The 19,125-nt window shown below is 34.5% G+C and overlaps 2 protein-coding genes across 4 annotated transcripts in view; one reads left to right on the top strand and one right to left on the bottom strand.

Moving 5' to 3' along the window:
• The window catches only part of LOC136026655 (small ribosomal subunit protein uS9m-like), a 507,124-nt gene that overhangs the window by 29,939 nt on the left and 458,060 nt on the right, over positions 1-19,125 (bottom strand). The window lies entirely within an intron of this gene.
• The window catches only part of LOC136026653 (DNA-directed RNA polymerase III subunit RPC5-like), a 140,953-nt gene that overhangs the window by 8,410 nt on the left and 113,418 nt on the right, over positions 1-19,125 (top strand). For all 3 annotated transcript variants that reach the window (XR_010617377.1, XM_065703390.1, XM_065703389.1), the window contains exons 3-6: positions 3,378-3,517; positions 9,968-10,134; positions 12,878-13,029; positions 14,594-14,816. Coding sequence is in view for 2 of the 3 variants with exons in the window: in XM_065703390.1 (XP_065559462.1) it covers positions 3,378-3,517; positions 9,968-10,134; positions 12,878-13,029; positions 14,594-14,816 (682 nt within the window). In the remaining variant the exon portion in view is untranslated. The remainder of the gene's footprint in view (positions 1-3,377; positions 3,518-9,967; positions 10,135-12,877; positions 13,030-14,593; positions 14,817-19,125) is intronic.

A 19,125-nucleotide genomic window follows, 5' to 3' on the forward strand; every position in this document is an offset into this window, starting at 1 on the left:
AAACTTTTTCACTAGGACTAGAACCAATATTAACATACATAGCCTATAGTTTCATTTCTAACATCTGGCCCTCGAACAGGTAAGGGTTTCTTGACCTCTGAACACAACAGACTGTTGCTTTGATGACTACCACCACAGTTGGCAGAGGTAAAGGACTGTGCCTGAGAGCTCCCGTGACGGTTGCTATGATTACTGGCATATTTGCTGCATTTAGTTGGATTTGAACAATCTCTAGCAATATGACCAAAGCCTTGACCATTGTGACATTGCATCGGTTTTTTGCTCCTCCTTGTGCGCTAAAAAACAACTCAACAGAATATGGAAATCTGACAAAAATGTTACGCTTGGATATGAACCCCTGCGCCTTTCAAGAACATCAAATTTCAAGGCACTTTTGCACACACCCTGTGCCTGCTTTATCCTATCTTTTGCGAAAAATTTTGATGCAATCTTGATAAAAAAATTTTCTTTTGTAATATTCCGCTGCAGAAAATTCAAAACTGGGCTCATATGTATAGAAACCAATATTTTTCTGGGGGTCTCCTTACGAGAGAAGTAAGAGAAGCGTTGAAGGCTGACTAACTTGTCCCGCAATGTAAGAGGCAAGCCCGGTGGGTACCACGGTTCTTGCAACCAACTCTCTCACCCCCTTCTGCTTACTTTTCTCTCGTCACCTCTATTGAAGCGTGATTGCCTATAAATGTCGGATCTCTCTAATTATATTCTTACTGCTTGATTGCCAAATAAAGTTTCTAATTCGTTTAGATATTTATTAGATATCTATTTAGATATAGATATGGGGAAAATGTCAGTTTACTTTTGCGCATTGCTGCAAGATAGTTTGAAAATATATATTTTTAAGGAGAAAATGCTGCTATTAACATCACACAGCAGCACCAGGCCAACACAATAGCGCATGCTCATCCTCCACTCCAACCTCCTCCCATCCTGTTTGAGGGGCGACAGGTGGATAATCAAAAAGCACAGTCTTTGGAAAAATGCATCCATAAAATGGGATCTAGCCATCTTAATATTTTTTTTTTCACTGTAGCACTGGAAGGTGGGATCAAACCAAGCTTTTTTTGTGAAGCTTATCAGTAGTACATGTTTATTTTATAGCACAGCTTTTTGATGAGCAGCTTATTAATAATACTGCTTTATTTTATAGCACAACTTTTTTGATATGCAACTTATTAATAATACTGCTTTATTTTATAGCACAGCTTTTTTGATGTGCAGCTTATTAATAATACTGCTTTATTTTATAGCACAGCTTTTTTGACGAGTAGATTAATAATAATACTGCTTTATTTTATAGCACAGCTTTTTTGATGTGCAGCTTATCAATAATACTGCTTTATTTTATAGCACAGCTTTTTTTGACGAGTAGATTAATAATAATACTGCTTTATTTTATAGCACAGCTTTTTTGATGTGCAACTTATTAATAATACTGCTTTATTTTATAGCACAGCTTTTTTGATGTGCAGCTTTTTTATAGTCAGTCAAACAAGCACCTAAAGCTATCCTTAGACAATTCCTATGGAAAGAGTTGAGTAAATCTAAACATATCTAAACCCCATGTTTCAGGAACATCACTTGGCCTTTATCATTGCTTTGTCTTCCAACACTCTAAATCTTAATTTGCAGAGTTACCTTCCTTTTTTTCAAACTCCTTTCACCTTCTAACAAATACGGTGCGCTTTGGCTATTCTGCTTCTCATATTTTCACTGCAAAAACCATCTTTACTAATAGTATCCAGGTATGTGAAGCTGTCCACTTGATCAATTTTTATGTGATCTAACATCAGCTCTACACTCTCATTTATTCCTAATTACCTTCATCAAAACTTATCTATCAGCTGAATCAAACGCATATTTATAATTAATAAAGTGAAAGAGCAATGGGGTCTGATGATTCAGACACAACTTAGTTATTAATGTACGTAGTTTGGTTGGCACATTTTCTCCCCTTCAAAACTACACTGATCTTCTCTTAAAACTATGTCGATAACATCTTTTAAAAACCATATTCATGTTCATTTTCTATTTTTCCTAAAACAATTGAATAAATAGTTGAAAAAGCAATCAATATTATTTTTGGATGTCTTGAATTTCAATATTGGCTCTTATTTCTTTCCTGAAAATCTGTACTGAGTTTTTAATACGAAAGCAGGTCTAGAGTTTTACAAAAATCTTGCATTTTTCTTTTAATTTTAGAGTTAAACAGGATTAAGAGCGTACCTGCATTGGAACTCTCCCGAACACTGGTGCAAAGGATACTTTCTTCCCTTTCCCATAAAAATCGGAGTCTAATCATTGAAATTGGAAATCGGAGTAACCTTAAAATGCGCTGATAGTTTTTGTCAGCTGCTTCCCTGAGAAATTCTTTATTTCTGATCTTCATGGGGTCTTCCTCCCTCTGTGAGTGAGTTTGTTGTGTAGTTCATAAAGCTTGTTAATCACATAATATGTGTTCTAATTTTGAAAGTTTAAGTTGACCTAGAATCTAGTCGCCACTTCACATCCCTCAGACGGAGATTTAGAAGATTTATCTAGGAAGGGGACAATATCCAGAAGTATGGATTTTAGTCATACATGTATGGGTTTTCAAGGATTGTCAGCTCAATGTTGTTCACTTTTCCTTATAAGTCTTTTATACTCCTAAGCTTGAATATTTTTCCTAAAACTATACCGTGAGTGGGGGCCCTTGGATCAGTCTTAGGTAGGATCATGTTCAATTACGGTAAAAAGCTGTTTTTGTATTAGTAACAACGAAGACCACACTGCCTTTCCATCACAAAAAGCAAGAGATATTTCGAACAGCTACTGTTTGCAAAGGCAGTGACTAGAATAAAATTTGAGTGAATATTTCGTCTGTATGTCATGCTGCTATCTTCAAAAAAGACAATTTTTGCATATATACTTGAAATATTTGCTTAGGATTTATTATAGCTTCTTTCTTTTCAATTAGCTCCTATAATGCATAATTTTATCTTTCTATGCTCTCATAAACTGTGAAATCTAATTATCCTTTTTTTGTACGTAGTTCTGTGTTGCTAATATTCCAAAAGTGCCTAATATGATGCTAATGCCCACGACTAATGCCCAGTTTAATTGCATTGCTTTATGTTTCTAGTGAATTTCTGAATAAAGGAACTGACAGTTGTATTTGATGCAATATTTCTCCCCATGGAAAATGGTTTAAAATACCTTTACAATGCCAGGAAGTATACCTTTCTAGGATTTTCTTTCTTTAGTTAATTCAATCAGGTATTTGCACTTCACGTTAATAAACTCCCACTTGTAAAAAAAACCTTTTCTCAGCCTTTTCTCCCATGTGTAGTTCTGTAATTTAAATATGTATTGCTTTCTAGGTTAGGGTGAAACCAAATCAGGACCTGACGGAGTTGCGCCTGGATTTGCGACAAGAAACGCAGTATTTCAGCTTTGAAAAGGCTCAAGAAATTGCCGACACTTCAGGACTCTTTAAAAAAGAAGCAACACCCGATGAACAGTAAGTTTGCTTCTTTGAAAGACTATGGCCCCTTTCTTTCCCTTCCAAAGATTAAAAAAAAAAAAACTTAATTAGCTAGGAAATAAAAGAGAAAGAAAAAAAACTAAAGTAGGCCAGTGTAGTAGGCCACCAAACAATAAACAGTAGCAGTAGCATTGTCTTTGCCTGCTAAGATAAAAACTGCAACTTCTTTTTCATTCTTTTTCGGTATTAAAACTCTTCTCCAGGAACTATTTTTCAGGGGTGATTATATCTAATCAATGATTTTAGAAGATGGAGCAAAGGTTCATTCAAACAAAATTCAAAGACAATTTAGTGGCCTTTCAAGGAGCAAGAAAGAGTAAAAATCTGTTTTAATTCACCGCGTATTATAACTGATTTATGAGAGCCATGCAGTCTGTTTAAGAAAAAACATATGGAACTAAGGAACACTGTAGAATTATACTTATACGCTGAATAACTAAATAACAAAATTCAAAGACAATTTATTGGCCAATAATTTAGTGGCCATAATTTGTCTGTTTTTGCCATAACCTGCCTGTGCCACCAATGGTATCCTGGGAATTAAATAAGAGCCTACAGTCACTATAATTATACCCTTTAAAACTATATGTGCTATACATTGCTGTAGATCTTAGCTCTACCTAATGACAGCCAGGGTGTCAAGGAAAAGCTTCCAATCATATTGGAAGTTTACTGCAGCTATGACGTCATCCTATTTTGGTTGGATATAGATATTAAGGCGGCATGATAATTGTACTGCACATTATTCTGGGGGCTTCCCCTTTTACAGGTGTCCACTGGATGCCAGTGACAAACAGCATTCGGAAGCTTTTGATCGTTCATTCGATAAAAATATGTCCTCATGTCCTAAATATCTCATTCTTGTACTGCGATAGAGTAGTTTACAAGTGAATATCTTGTATTGATTAATTAGGCTTTTTCACAGTCCAGTAAATATTTAATATTCAAGGCAACATTTTCGAACGCTTTGACTTGTTTTTCTTGCTGCTCGTTTAAGTGCCATGTCTCTGAAGCATATAGTAGCACAGGCAAGACTTTCTATTAAAAAGCTGTAGCTTTCAGCAAAGAAAGAAAATATGGGATCGCCATACTTTGTGGAGCCTATTGAACGTGTCATTTGCGTTCCGGTGAAACAGTTTCCTCAATTACGCTTACTGGGAATTAGAACTGAACTGCTCGTTCTATTTCCTGGTCCTCGTAGTCCAATGTGTCTGAGAATTGAGTCTATTGGAATCATAAATACAAGTGGTGAAAGAACCCAGCCCTGATTTGCTCTTGATAGGATGCGGAAAAATCTAGTCTGGGTGCTAGGAGTCTAGACTTAGAGTTCGACATATCAACACATGCCAATAACGAGTTCGAATAGCTTTTCTGAGACGCCCATAGCACAGAAAAATTTTCCATATATTTGGACAGTTTATAGAATTGAAGGCCTTTCTGAAAGCGACATAAAATATATAAATATTTGCCCTTAACTTTCGACTTTTGTCGGTCAAAACGTAAAGTGTGAATCATAGATGTGCACAGGAGCGACTTGGTTCGAAGCCATGTTGTAAGTCTCAAAGATGCTTATTGATTTGTGAAATGACCTTGTGGAGTATAATATGTAAGAGCAGCTTCCCCGGAATGAAGAGAAGACAGACGCCACTGCAATTTCCTGGGATTTTGGTGTTCTCTTTCTTAGCGATCGTCACTGGGGTGATGGGTTTCCTGTCTGGGCCACTTTGCTGTCCAGACATTGAAGAGGGCTCTCCAGAACGCCAAACCGGACAACATCGACGCCTTAATCATCTCCCCTGAGATGCAATCTTTCCCTGGAGACTTTTGTCTTTTTAGGCTTTTGGCTGCTTGAATAGTCCCGGCATGGGTAGGGCGTCAGTATATATACTCAGGGAGAATAGATTTTGCAAGGGTTTTGTCTTTGTTTCTTTTTTGGCGGCGGTCTATTCAGTAGATCTGCAATATCATGATCGCAGCGATAACTGTAACCTAATAAAGAATGAAGCACGGTCTACAGTAACACAATTTAAAAATATGTTTTTAAAACAAACTGTTTACTGATAAAAATTACCATCTGCTGTGGATTCAGGAATGGTAATTGTTATTTCGAGTATTCTTCGAATAATAAAATGTTATTTGAAAACAGCTTTTAAGAATTTCGGAAAGATAACGAGAAACCCCTCAAAAATGGCGTTAGGTCGAAAAAAAGTGCACCATTCGAAACGTCATTATCAAAAATTCCATAGAGGAAACTTGCAGCCCTAACCTTGAACAACAAAGAAAATCACTCTTTTTCATATGTAGCACTGATATCTCCGCTTTTTTCTTGTATTGTTTTCTTAGCCCATAACAGGTACTAGAATATCATAGAGGGCTGTTTAAGGGCTCATTTGAAAAGAGATTGTAATATCTAGTGCTTTTTGTAATTAACAAAGATAATTCTGTAATACAATGCAATTTTTAACAAAATCTACATCTTCATATACAAGATGATGTAACACACCTATCTTTTGAAAAGATATTTAACGGAGGTTTCATTAGAAATGGTGCTTCTATGTGATATGGTAACGTATTTAATTAACTCTGCTCCCTGATATCCTGGGATTCGTCCTTTACTACATCAAGCTAAGAAAAAGCCGAAGGGTATTTGTTGCATTTTAAATATACCTGTCAAGTTTGCCGCCTTATTTAAATAGAGAGCCAACCTAACTTTCTACTTTAATATAAATTAGGAACAGTAATGGTCCTAATACAGACCTCTGGGGTAAACTTTTATCATCAAGAAACTCAGGCTGAGACAGATGGTCTTGGACTTCTACTTGGTCTCCATGATTCTCTGAATATCCAACAGTTTCAGGTAACGAACTGTAAGCAAAGAGGAACTCACACCAATAGCAACCGAAACTCAAATTTATTTAGAAGAAGGATAAAAAAGACACTGAGTAGTATGTTCACCTTGATAGCAGTAACGGAGTTATGTATGTATTTACCCAGTTTGATACCCTTGGAAGTTCCTGAGATATTGCAGAGATTATATTTTGACAATCTGGATGCATATAGTGTCCTAGAATTTAGTTCAATATTCATTTTAACATTCCCTGACAGTTTCAACTTAGCTTCCTTAACTGTTCCTGAGAAGTTGCACTTGCGCCATTTTGACAACCTCGATGCATATAGCTTCGTTGAACTTCATTTAACATCCGCATCAGCATTGCTTGCAGTTCTTGACTGAATAAGCTGAGCTTTTCCTGTTTATTGCCGATAGGCCCTTCCGACAACCTGGACGCACAGAGTGCCTTTTGATTTAGTTCAACACTCCCCTTAACTTTCCCTGTAAGTTTCAACTTAGAACCTATAGTTGTTCCTAATTTATTGCAGATATGTCTTTTTGACATCGTGGGTGCACATAGTGCTTTATGGTTTAGCTCGATAATCCCTTCAAGTTTTCCTCGAAGTTTCAGCTTAATACCCTTACTACCAACTTAATAGCCATTCCTGAGATATTGCAAATGTGCCTTTTTACGACCTTGATTTACATTATGTCTTTCGATTTTGTTCAGCACCCTCTTCACCATTCCCCGAATGTTTCAACTGAATACCCTTACAAGTTCCTGAAATTTTGCAGATATGCCCTTCTAACAAATTAGATGTTTGTAGTGTCATATGATTTTGTTCAATAATCCTCATGAATTCTTAGAACAACTTTTATAACAATTATTTTATGACATGAATCTCAAGAAGGACTTTAAAAAAAAAAGGAAATTATATCAATTTTGAAGTGGCTATCACATCCTTAAACTCTCAGGTCTTTATGCTAAACCCTAACTTGTATTTTCAAGGAAAAGGGCATATTTTGAATCCCTTACAATTAAAGGCTAGTAATTACCATTATGTCGCATTTAATGCACTCCAATAGGGTTCCCCTAAGATAGAAGTTGCACTAACGTAGTTTTCAGGGGGGGGGGGGTGCTGGCTGCCCTCTCATTATTTCAAAAACTTGTGTTTTATTAAGTTTTCTAAGTTGCTTTTCGCTTTTATTGAAACATATTAACTGAATTAAAAAACTGTATTAGTTAACACAACAAGTCAAACATTCAAACAGATTATGTGATATTAAAAATCTGAGACCAACTAAAGACCAAATTATGTCTCATAAAATTTTAGTTCACCAATAAAGTCTAAAAGTGTAAGAGTGCATTTTTGAACATTAAATATATCTTTGTAAATTACAGTAGATCCAGTAAAACCATTCCAAGTACTGCAAACTCTTGCAAAGAAACTGTTTACTTTGGGCCAATATAATTTTGTTTGTGCTCTGGTGTTGACTAATTAAAAGAGAAATTGAAGATTTGGTGCACATCACTGTTGTCTATCTTTTGCACAACACGAGTTGTATTGAACTGACTATAAAGGTCACGATGAGACTTCAGCAGTGGTGATTCTAGCCTCTCCTGTGCTCGGGGCAAAATTTCGATTAGCACCCCTCCCTCTATCTCCCACACAATTTTCAGGCCAAATTTTTCGTTTATTTACAAAACTATTTCCAGTTTATTAATAAATCAATAATGTATGTTTAAATTATTTCTTGGTTTATTATTCTAATTATTTGATTATTATTATCATTTAGTTTTTTATTTTTTGAATTCGTTTTTATTTTATTAGTTAATTGATAATTTTATTTTATATTATTAGTATCTTAATTTAACTCTTATCGTTATTTAATTGTTTTTAAGTTTATTCTATTAATGAAATAGTAATTTAATGGTTACTTTCATTTACTAGCTACGTCCCCTACTTTATTTTAATAAAAATAATATACACAATTGTTATAACCATTGGATCATTTATTTGAAATTTTGCACCCCTAAAATTTCTGCGTCTAGGGCAAGTTCCACCTCCCCAATAATATAAAACGCATTTTAAAGGGTAGGATTTTCGGGCTGTAAGCCCTATGATAAAGTTAGCGTACTAATCCACAACGTACTGTATTTGTACTGCCAGATTCGGGTTTATAAGGTGCAGGTGTGGTTTGTACTCGATTCAGATGTACTTCAGTTATTTAGTCGGTTTAGTTTTAAGAGTATGGCCTTTTGTTAACATGGAAAGTTGTTGAACATGGAAGTCCCAGGAACAGAAATTTGCATCCCTGATTTATAATATACTGCCACACACTGGTATAGCACATATAAGTATGGTGTGTACCACCATACTATATACCGTGCTCAGTGAACATGTACTCTAGTTATTTTAGATGATTTCGAAGTGAGTATTGGCTCTTCTTGTAAGGCTGTAGGAGTATGGGCTTTTGCGAAAATTGTTGAGCATACAAGTTCCATTAATAGATATTTGGATCCATAATTTATTATGTTCTGCCACACACCATTTTACCAGATGTAGGCATGGCTAGTACTATAATATTATATACTGTACTCACTGAACATGTACGCTAGCTATTTTAGACAATTTCAAAGTGTGCATCAGCATTTTTATTACTGTTGGCGGATTATGGCCTTTAGCTGTAAGTTGCCTTTATATAGCCTTTATTGGAAGCTGTTTATTGGATGCTAGACCCTTCGTTTGGATTTTTTTTTATTTGTAAAAAGAAATTCATTTCTTATGCACTTCAACTTTAGTTATGTTCTTTTTTTCGTTTTTTTCCTTTCCTGTCTTGAAATAAAGTTGTTTAGATAGAACTAGAACTTCTAACCATAGCAAAACTCTAGTCTTTATATTTTCAACTCTTTTCAATTGAAATAAATAAATAAAGTGGACAATTATTCTTCTTAGAGGCCCCCCTCCCCTAAAGATTCACAGCTTAAGCTCAAGAGGGTGCTTGAAAGCAATGGAAATTAGTGTGGAAATTTACAGAAATTGAACCTTCCTAAAGTTAAGGTCCATCTTGTTGTTTCCATCATAAACTATGCAGTTTTGATATTCTTTATGAATTAAGCCTATACCTACTTACTTGCGCAGCTATAATTGATGGCGTGTTGGGCTCCTTAGCCCAACATGCCATCTAAAATTCACTAAACTAAATGCTTCCATTGAGTTTTGTCCTGTGGCCACACCTTGTCTAGCTTGGGAATATGCTTCCAGAAAATCCCAAGTGCTTTGGCGTCCTTTCTGACTACACTATGACCACCTTGTTTTTCCTTCCATGAAGAAGGGGGGGGCTACTAATAGTTCACGGCATGTCAGGGCTTTAAGCGTACATACATTCAAGCCTCGAGAAAGACATCTAGGGATTAGACGCAATGTTAAAGGGATCTGATCCTAAGTAAATCATGTATTTTTGGTAAGATCTCCAAGTTTGTCTAAATTATTGTGACAAGAGGATTCACCTCTATTCTTTACATCTGTCTCCAGGTATGTTAGTGCTTGATTTTGATTGCTATTGCTGCTTGCTAAAATATCTTTAAATTTCAGGCCAATTATGGACTCAGTTCTGATGAAATCATCTCCTTGTCAGTTGAATTCTAACTATGTACTTGGCTTGTTTAAAGATAACAGCTTGATTTTGACAAAAGTTGGTGGAATTTCTAACATTTCAACTGATTTCTCTTATCTTCATCCAGCACCTGAACAAAATGAAGGTAAGTCAGACACTAAACCACAGAGAAACAGAGGGTTTACATGTACAAAACGTTTTGACGTAAACAACTGTTCATTCTTCATCAGGCTTTGCGTTATTTTTACTGACTTAAAAATTATGCTGGGCCTGATGAATCTGATGCATTTAGACACAGTTTTGAGCAGGCTGGTTTATTTGTCCGTTCAGAAGAAAAGAAACCAAATACTTCAAAGAAATAAGGCAGTGGAACTAAACCACTCTTTTTAACACTGAGGTACTTTTATTCTTTTCTTTGCTAAGTCCTTTGCATCTTATCCTTTGCTACTATTATTCTTCTGAACTTTTATTGAATCAACACAGTAAACAATACCCCAACTTTTAACAGAGGTAGACTGTGAAGTAACACTTGATTGGTCTCCTTTATCACAAGGAAGAACCCAACAACAACAAAATACACAACTCTAAAAATACAAGAAAGGGTAATTGGAGATAGGGATGAGAATCATCAATTAATTTACAAAATATTAGAATAGACCGCTACTGTAAGATGAAGGGAACCATCTTATTTAAACTCTTTTTATATGTGAATAATGGCGACGATCCACTTACTAAACCAGATAGCTTGTAATTATTCAAAATGAGAAGACCATTCATTTGATCACGATTGAATGGGAAGATAAACCGACTCCTAGTTCTTGATAAATGACCATGTTGATTTTCAAGAAAGAATTTCATTCTGTTCAAAAAGGGTTCTTATTTTTGGATTTTTAAAAGCCACATCCCTAAATTTAAATAAAATTTTTCTTTAAATCAATATTTCGTATCCCATAATTAGGCTGTATGGAATCTGAATTTATTAGTAATGAGGTACATTACATTACAATTTCATGATACCAAAAACGGGAAATTATCTGAATTGATGGTTTGTATCTGAAGGCATGGGTTAACCTAATACTAAATTGAATATTTTGGATACATTACCGATTGTCATCCTCAGCGAAATAGAAGAAAGAATTCCAACATTGAAACAAATTAAAATCTAACTCACGATCAAAAGGCTCGATAAAAATAGAGACAAATGAAAAGGGAAAGTTAACAAAGCTTTAGGATCATCACTTGATAAAGTTCACTTGATAAAAGAGTACTCATGTAAGCTGTGCGGTCATATAAGAATTTAAACGATTCGTGATTGAAGTGCTTATTTTTTTGGCAGCTAGCCTTGAGTGTCTTTTGGACACCTTTTTACTTTGATCCGTAATTAATTTTGTTTTGTGTTACATTAAAATGATTTGTTATTAAATTCGTGCACATACGGTAAAGTGTTTAATAGCCTGAGTTGTCTTTATTTAATGACGTTTTGACGTTTGAGTTTAATTATTTCATTTGCTTCATTGACAATTTGTTTAGTTACCAGGTCACTAGCAAATAAAAAAATACGTGTTTGTATTGTTAATCTGGATTGGTATAGGTGTGTAATGTTTCCTTTGGGCTTATATCCCCTTTATTACAATTAAAAAAACAACTTTGTTGTTAAATCCAAAACCCTAAAATTAACTTTAAATTATACATCCAATCTCAGATGTAATTGAGTTGCTGAAAGGTTGAAGAAAACGTCTAGGTCGTTTCTAACAAACTATAAATCTAAAAACCAAGTAACTGTCTGTATTTCCGTGAATAAGTTTATTTTTACCCACTTACAACATACCAAACTTAAGCGGAGTAATATATATATATATATATATATATATATATATATATATATATATATATGAATAAAGAAAAATCAACTTCTAAACAACGAAAATAGATAATATAAAATTAATCCAAACAGCAATGATAAATAATATTAAATAGCCGAAAATCAAGTAAACGGTATAAACTTTTCTTAAACGAATCGGACTCTATTGAATCTACTACATCTAAAGGGTCAGGAATACAATATTTGTGTAAAATGAAACTATTCCTGTAATGCATTGGGAATCTTAATAAAAACGCCTTATGGCGACAAAACCCCGATCGAACCTTTAACTGCTCCATTTTGGACAGTGAATCCGCCACCCAGTAGAGCTTGATTTTTTTTTTTTAATTTGGGCCTGAATTTTCGTGAAACAAGGCTAGTTCTTGGGATTTTGAAAATTAACTATGCTATTATTTAGGTTGATTTAGAAGTGGCTGGAGATGGGCGTGCAAAAATGTGGTTTCTAAAATCTAGGGCGTGACGATTTCGCTTTATTTTTTTTCTTTTTGAATGAAAATATCAAAAATGTGTTTTTCAATGAAATACCATAAAGATGTTTTTGAAAATCTAAGGGTGGTGGTGGTAATGGTTGATTTTTCCCCTATACCAACACCTCCCCCCTCCAAAGTCAGTAAAACGACTGCATTATCAGCCAAGATTCAGATTTCGATACATATTATGTCACTATTTTAATACTTTTTATTTAACCAAATGGAAAACTGTTGAACTATCTAAAAAATAATGGCAAGAGCCAGTAAAGCTGCTTTATTTACCGACAAAATTTTAAATTCCTTTTGATGATATGTCAGTATTTTCGTGGTTTTCATTGAGCCGAACAAAGAATTTTACTGGTGTCGAAAAAATCATTGCGGTTCGCGATCATATTGACTTTTTTTTTACCCTGGGAACAAAAAGATCGGGGGGGGGTGTCTATGTAAATTATTATGTAAAATGTAAGTTTTTGTGATTGCTATGCTAAGTAAAAAATTATCATATTATACTGCTGTTCAGTCGCCTTTTTTTGTAGAACAAGAGATGGTATTAGTTACAAAAAAGTTTAAAAGGAGTGAAAATGAAAAAATGAAGAAAACACGAGAAAAACAAATTAAAGAAGAAGCCAAAAAGAGAGAGCCATGGTGGGATCTTACTTACGGTAGTAGCTCTACCGAATTCGCTCAGGTGAGTTTTAGTCAAAGTGATAGTGTAATTTAAAACTAAATTAATAGCTAAATAGAACAAACCACGTTGGTTTGTGAATGAGAGCTTCTCTGAAAGAAAATCTAGTTCTCCGAAATAACCCAAAAACAAACTTATACGAAAGTTATTGATTTTTCATCTCGTGATTACTTTCTTATATTTATTAAACCTAATTTTCTGGGAGATTTTAAAGAAGTTTTCATTGGGGGAAATTAGATAGCCCCAAAAATTTGGGAAGATTGAAGCGCTGGTTTAGATTCCGGCGGGCTTATCAAGTAAAAGTCTCCGTGCAAAATTTCTAGTCTTCCTGTAAAACTTCTTGAAAAAAAGACTTCTCGGAATCTTTCTAAATATGATTCTATTTTCAAAGTTTGAGGGATCAAAATCCAATAGGTTAAGGTTTCGCAGACTATTTAAATACCATGGGTGGAATATTCGACTTGGATTTAAGTTCTTTGATGTGGTTCTTCGCCAATAGTCTCAGAACTTGGATTTAAACCCGGCAATACCCATCAATACGAGAGGTGCCTTACACTGTTAGGGGTATATCAGAAAAGAGTTTGAGTTTTTTTTATTGGGTCTGCATTCAAGTGTTTGTAAATAGGCTTGGAACATTATAATAATTCCATGCATTTCACCAAGAAAGGGATTACGTTGTGTTCAAAATTTTGAGTCGTTAGCAATTATGACCTTTAAAAGAAAAATATTGTAACGCAGATTCTGTAAATGGATACATCAATAATAATTAGAACAAACGCTTTTATAAAAAGTTGTGGGCTTTTTAAAGTAGATTCATTTTCATAGCTTTTGGATACAAATTGTTTTAAGCTTCAATAAATGTCTTTGTTGACTGTGGTCTTTGGTGCATTGGTTTCAATACAGTTAAATCTTTGTTAAGTATGTTGTTTGCTGTAGCGAGCGGTTTCAGTACCGTTATGTTTTCCTTAGTATGTTTTTTGGTGTACCAAGTTATTTAGAGGGTTTTTATTTTTTATTTTTATGGTCGCTATTATAACTACAACGATTTTAGTAATTGCGTAACTACTAGAATGAAGCAAAATTTGTACCGTGCTGAATGTTCTCCCAAGGGGATAGAACATGATCCTCTGGCCCGGTCCTGAAGTCTATACCCGAATGTTGTTAATATGATAAAACTATAAAAGTGAATGTTAGAATAATAAGACTATATACGAAATGTTGACATTTTCCTTTTATTTTCGTCGTTAAAATTTATTTGATAAAGCAAACAATTAATGTTGCTCAAAATTGCTTATGTATGCCTCTTGCAGTGGTATATGGTTAAAATCTTTTATTTTAAGTCAAATCTGTTTTTAAAGGTTGGCATGTAGCATTTTATGATATCATAAAATTCAGGTGTCACCTAGCGAAAAAAAAAAATCTTATGTACCTCCAATAAAACGGTAAGATGCCTAAACCTTGCTGATGAGTGTAACCTAACTCAGTTTATAATAAACATCTTTTGTATAAAAACTTTTATTTTTTTACGTTTCTTGTTTATCCTCTTTCAAGTTTTATATTTTAATAGAGAGAATTGGATCGCCTTTTTTCTACACAAGAGTCTCAAAATGCTGAAGTTCTATTGCCAAAAATTAACATTGAGGAATACGAGCTGAGTTTTTTAAAGGCTGCTCATGCTGGGAGCAAAGAATCTGTCATTGATAAAGAGCAGCAGCCATTACTTCGTCGACCCCTTAGTGAGCTGAAAAAGATGAAAATTCAAGACATGATCAAATCGTTCCTTTTGAATGGTAAGTTTCTTCAGAGGTAAGTTTCCTTTGAAGTCTGAAGGCTGGTCCTTACAGTTTTGGATTAGACTTGAATAATAGCAACTAGAAATATTAGCAACTAGGAATATTAGTGAAAAAGCTTTAGGTTTAATAGAGAGTAGAAGGGGTTTGTATAAGAATTATCTGAGCGATAGGTCGTATGAAAACAAAAGGAATGTAAAGAAAGTGGAGAAAGCATTAAAATATGAACTAAGGAGATGTGAAATGGAGGCGATGGATAAAATTGCTGAGGATCTGGAAGATGCGGCTAGACGGCATAATAGTAAAATATTATACTGGCATGTTAATAAATTGAAAGGGAGTAGCCGATCCGGACTAGTCCCAGTTAAAGATAGAAATGGGGTCACAATTAGTGATAAGGAAAAAGTTAAAGAAAGATGGGTGGAACATTTTGAGAATGTGCTAAACCGAGATACAGTTGCAGGAAAAGATATAGATGAAAATGAAAAAGTTTGTGATACCTTGGATGTGAAGGAAGATTTGTTTAGTGAGGAAGAATTAGCGACAGTACTAGAAGGATTAAAAAATAATAAGGCCCCAGGTGCTGATAGTATGATTAATGAGTTCCTTAAATATGGTGGCTCTGAGGTTAGGAATAAGCTACTGAAGATTATGAACATGATTTTTGAAAAAGGGGAAGTACCCAATGATTTTAGGAAAACCTTAATTAAACCACTGTATAAGAAAGGTGACAAGAGTGAATGTCGGAATTATCGAGGCATTAGTCTGGTCTCTGTAGGTAGCAAATTACTGAGTAATGTGATACTTTTTAGACTGAGACATGCTGTAGACAAAGTTTTAAGGGAAGAACAATGCGGTTTTAGAAAAGGTAGAGGATGTGTCGACCATGTTTTCACTCTTAGGTTAATAATTGAGAAGTCCCTTCGTTGTCAAACACCTTTGGTCCTTAGTTTTATCGATTATGAGCAAGCTTTCGATTCTGTTGATAGAACAGCGTTAACAAAGGTCTTATCGTTATATGGTATACCAGAAAAATACATTAAAGTGATTTGCGCTATGTACGAGAATAATACTGCTGCGGTTAAGGTAGGAAATGAGGTTAGCAACTGGTTTTGTATTAAATCAGGAGTTAAGCAGGGTTGTGTTCTATCCCCCTTTATATGGATCATTTTGATGGACTTCGTCTTAAGGAGCACAGGAAAGGCAATTGGAGACCATGGAATCAAATGGGGAGGAAGAACGCTCCTGGACTTAGATTATGCTGATGATTTAAGCATATTAGATGAAAGTGTGAGCAAAATGAATGAATTTTTAGAGGTTTTACGAGTTCAGGGTGCTAAAATAGGCTTGAAAATTAATGTTAAGAAGACCAAGTCACTAAGGTTAGGAATAAGTGAAGATGAACAGGTGACCTTAGGTAACGAAAAGATTGATCAGGTTGGGAGCTTCAGTTACCTTGGTAGTATTATTAGTAAAGATGGTGGGAGCAGTGAAGATGTTAAAAGTAGAATAGCTAAAGCTCAGGGTGTTTTTTCACAGTTAAAAAAAGTTTGGAAGAATAGAAAGATAAGCCTACAAACCAAGATTAGAATATTGGAAGCTACAGTGATGACAGTGGTCAAATATGGCTCTGAAGCATGGACACTCCGAAAAGCAGATGAAAATTTACTAGATGTTTTCCAGAGAAATTGCCTACGGATTGTTCTGGGTACCCGGCTGACTGACCGTATTTCAAACAGTAGGTTGTACGAAAAGTGTGGTTCAATCCCGCTTTCTGGGGCTATAATGAAAGAAAGGTTGAGATGGCTAGGCCACGTTCTACGGATGAAGGATGACAGATTACCGAAGATTGTCCTTTTTGGCCAACCGTCTGGGGCTACACGGAAAGCAGGTCGTCCTTGTCTGGGTTGGGAGGATGTCATAAATAAGGATTTAAAGGAAATGGGAACTTCCTGGGAGGGTGTAAAGAGGGAGGCTTTAAATAGATTAGGTTGGAGGAGGAGCGTGCGTAGCTGTGTTGGCCTCAGGCGGCTTGGTGCTGCAGTGAGTTATTAGTAGTAGTAGTAGTAGTAATGAAACAAAACTTAAATAATTTAGGTTTAATATGGCTCAGTTTTCAGAGGTTAACACACTAGTAAGCAATCTTCATATCGCCTGCCCTCTTGAAAGCTTAGATCTGAAAGTATACAATTGAAAACAAATTTTATTTCGAGCAGTGTGTTTTTATTTGTCATAACAACCACAACGAAAAAAGGGAGGAAAATTACTTAAAGGATACCGTACCTAAAAAATGGTCACGCCCATTTTTTCTTTGTGGCTAAACTATTTAGAATTAATTGTGCGGTTTTGCAATAACTCGCAAAGCTTAGGTAAGAGATGCAAATAAACGTTAGGAGACTAAAGCCGACATATATGTCGGCTTTAGTCTCCAACTCATTTCACTCATTTCAAATCCAAGTCATTTCATGCATCTATTGGCATCAAAATTCCGTTTTTTAGAGTTTCGGTTACTATTGAGTCGGGTCCCCTCTTACTTACAGTTCGTTACCACGAACTGTTTGATCACACTTTTAATAAATTTTGAGCTTTCTTAGAAAAAAAAATAAGCGTGTCAATTCTGAACTGGAAGCAGTTGCAACGTATATTCTGGACCTGAAAAATGGAAACCTTTCTTAAAGTGACTTCAATGATATTCAATAGACGAAGATATGATTTCCAGTGGTAATTCAGTTGAGGAAGCATTTGAGGAATGTCTGTCAAATCAAAATTTTAATGTAATGAAGGATCGCGTAATTTTAGCTTTCCTCAACAAAGATCTTAGTAAAATAAATACCAAAATAACGCAATAACAAAATAATGCGAAATAAATCACCTCCAAATAGAAAACGAATCTTATAAAAGTTATGGTTGTGTAAAAGACAAGGTAGAAGGAAGAATTAAATCTACAAAATTCACTAATTAGTTCTACAAAATTATGCATGAACGCGGCCGACATATATGTCGGCCGACGATATAACTTTCATTAAAATCTACTGTCTCTATCTCCAACACAAATAGCAAAAAGTTCATCTAAGCCCTTTGGGAAATTAGGTATTAGATTTTTTGTTCAGTTATTTAGACCTCTTATCCAACCTCAACAAGCTATGGTAAGACCGCCCAATTAATTCTAAATAGTTTGGTCACATAAACTAAAAAAGTTTATAATGGACAAGATAGAGTGACCCTTTAAGGTACCCCATTGCCTTATTACAGCCTACAGACTGTTAGTACATTAACAATACTGTTGTGTGTTTTTCTAGGTGTCGTTGTTGTGTGTTTTGCTTGTGAGGTGGCATTGTTCTGCAATGTGTCGTTATTTGTTCTAGCAGTAGAGGTTTATTTTTATGACTCTTCTTCTTTTATTATTTGTATTTTATTCGATTAAAAAAGAAAAACCAATCCGTACATGTATTTTTTTTTACAATCTTTAACATTTATGAAATGTTAAATATTTTTGAGATTTTTTACTTCCTATTTCTCCTAGTTTTCTTTTTCATTGTGTATTCTTTTAAATTAAGTTTATATAGCACACTTTTTCCATTGAACAGTAGGTCTAAAATGAAAAAAAGAAGTTTCAAACACTTCTGGCTTAGAGAACGTTTTGGCTGTTTCCAATTTCTAATTTAGAAAGTTCCAAATTTCACTAAATAAGGAATTTTTCGGTATTAACTGTTGTTTTTGTTCACATAGTGAAATACAATTCTTTTTTGAAACTGATTCAAAGTACGTAAGTTTAATTAAGCCATGCAAGATTAATCTATACAAATAAAATTTTCTGAAATACCTCAATTTTGAGGGTGTTTTATATTACAATAACGAGACATCAAGTCTTTCCACATTAAAAAAAAAAAAAAAAAAAAAAAAAAAAAAAAGTTGCGTAAAATTAGCTGGAAAGTTTTATCTGTTAATAAAAAACAAACAAAAAATTAAAAATAAGATAAATTTAAGATGTTTTCGCCCCACTCCACAACAAATTCAAAAGGAGTAAAGAGTGACTAAAATTCCCCAAACTTAATAAAATTTACGCATCCAGAATCGGAAATTTTTTTATTTCTCCATAATAATCTTAAAAAAATCCGAGTTTTGAAAAAAAATTATATGTATTCAGAATCTGTCTGTAAATTTTATCTGACTCTACTAATAAAAACAGGGAAAAATACTTGAAAAATAAATACTGTGTTCGATGAAAATTCATAATTTTGAAGCTAGCAAAGGGAATGTTTCCTAACAAACCCTCAGAGTTCTATTTTCATCACTTTGAGACCTTAAG

Source organism: Artemia franciscana, chromosome 4 (genome assembly GCF_032884065.1).
Source record: "Artemia franciscana chromosome 4, ASM3288406v1, whole genome shotgun sequence".
In the NCBI taxonomy this organism is placed as follows: Eukaryota; Metazoa; Arthropoda; class Branchiopoda; order Anostraca; family Artemiidae; genus Artemia; species Artemia franciscana.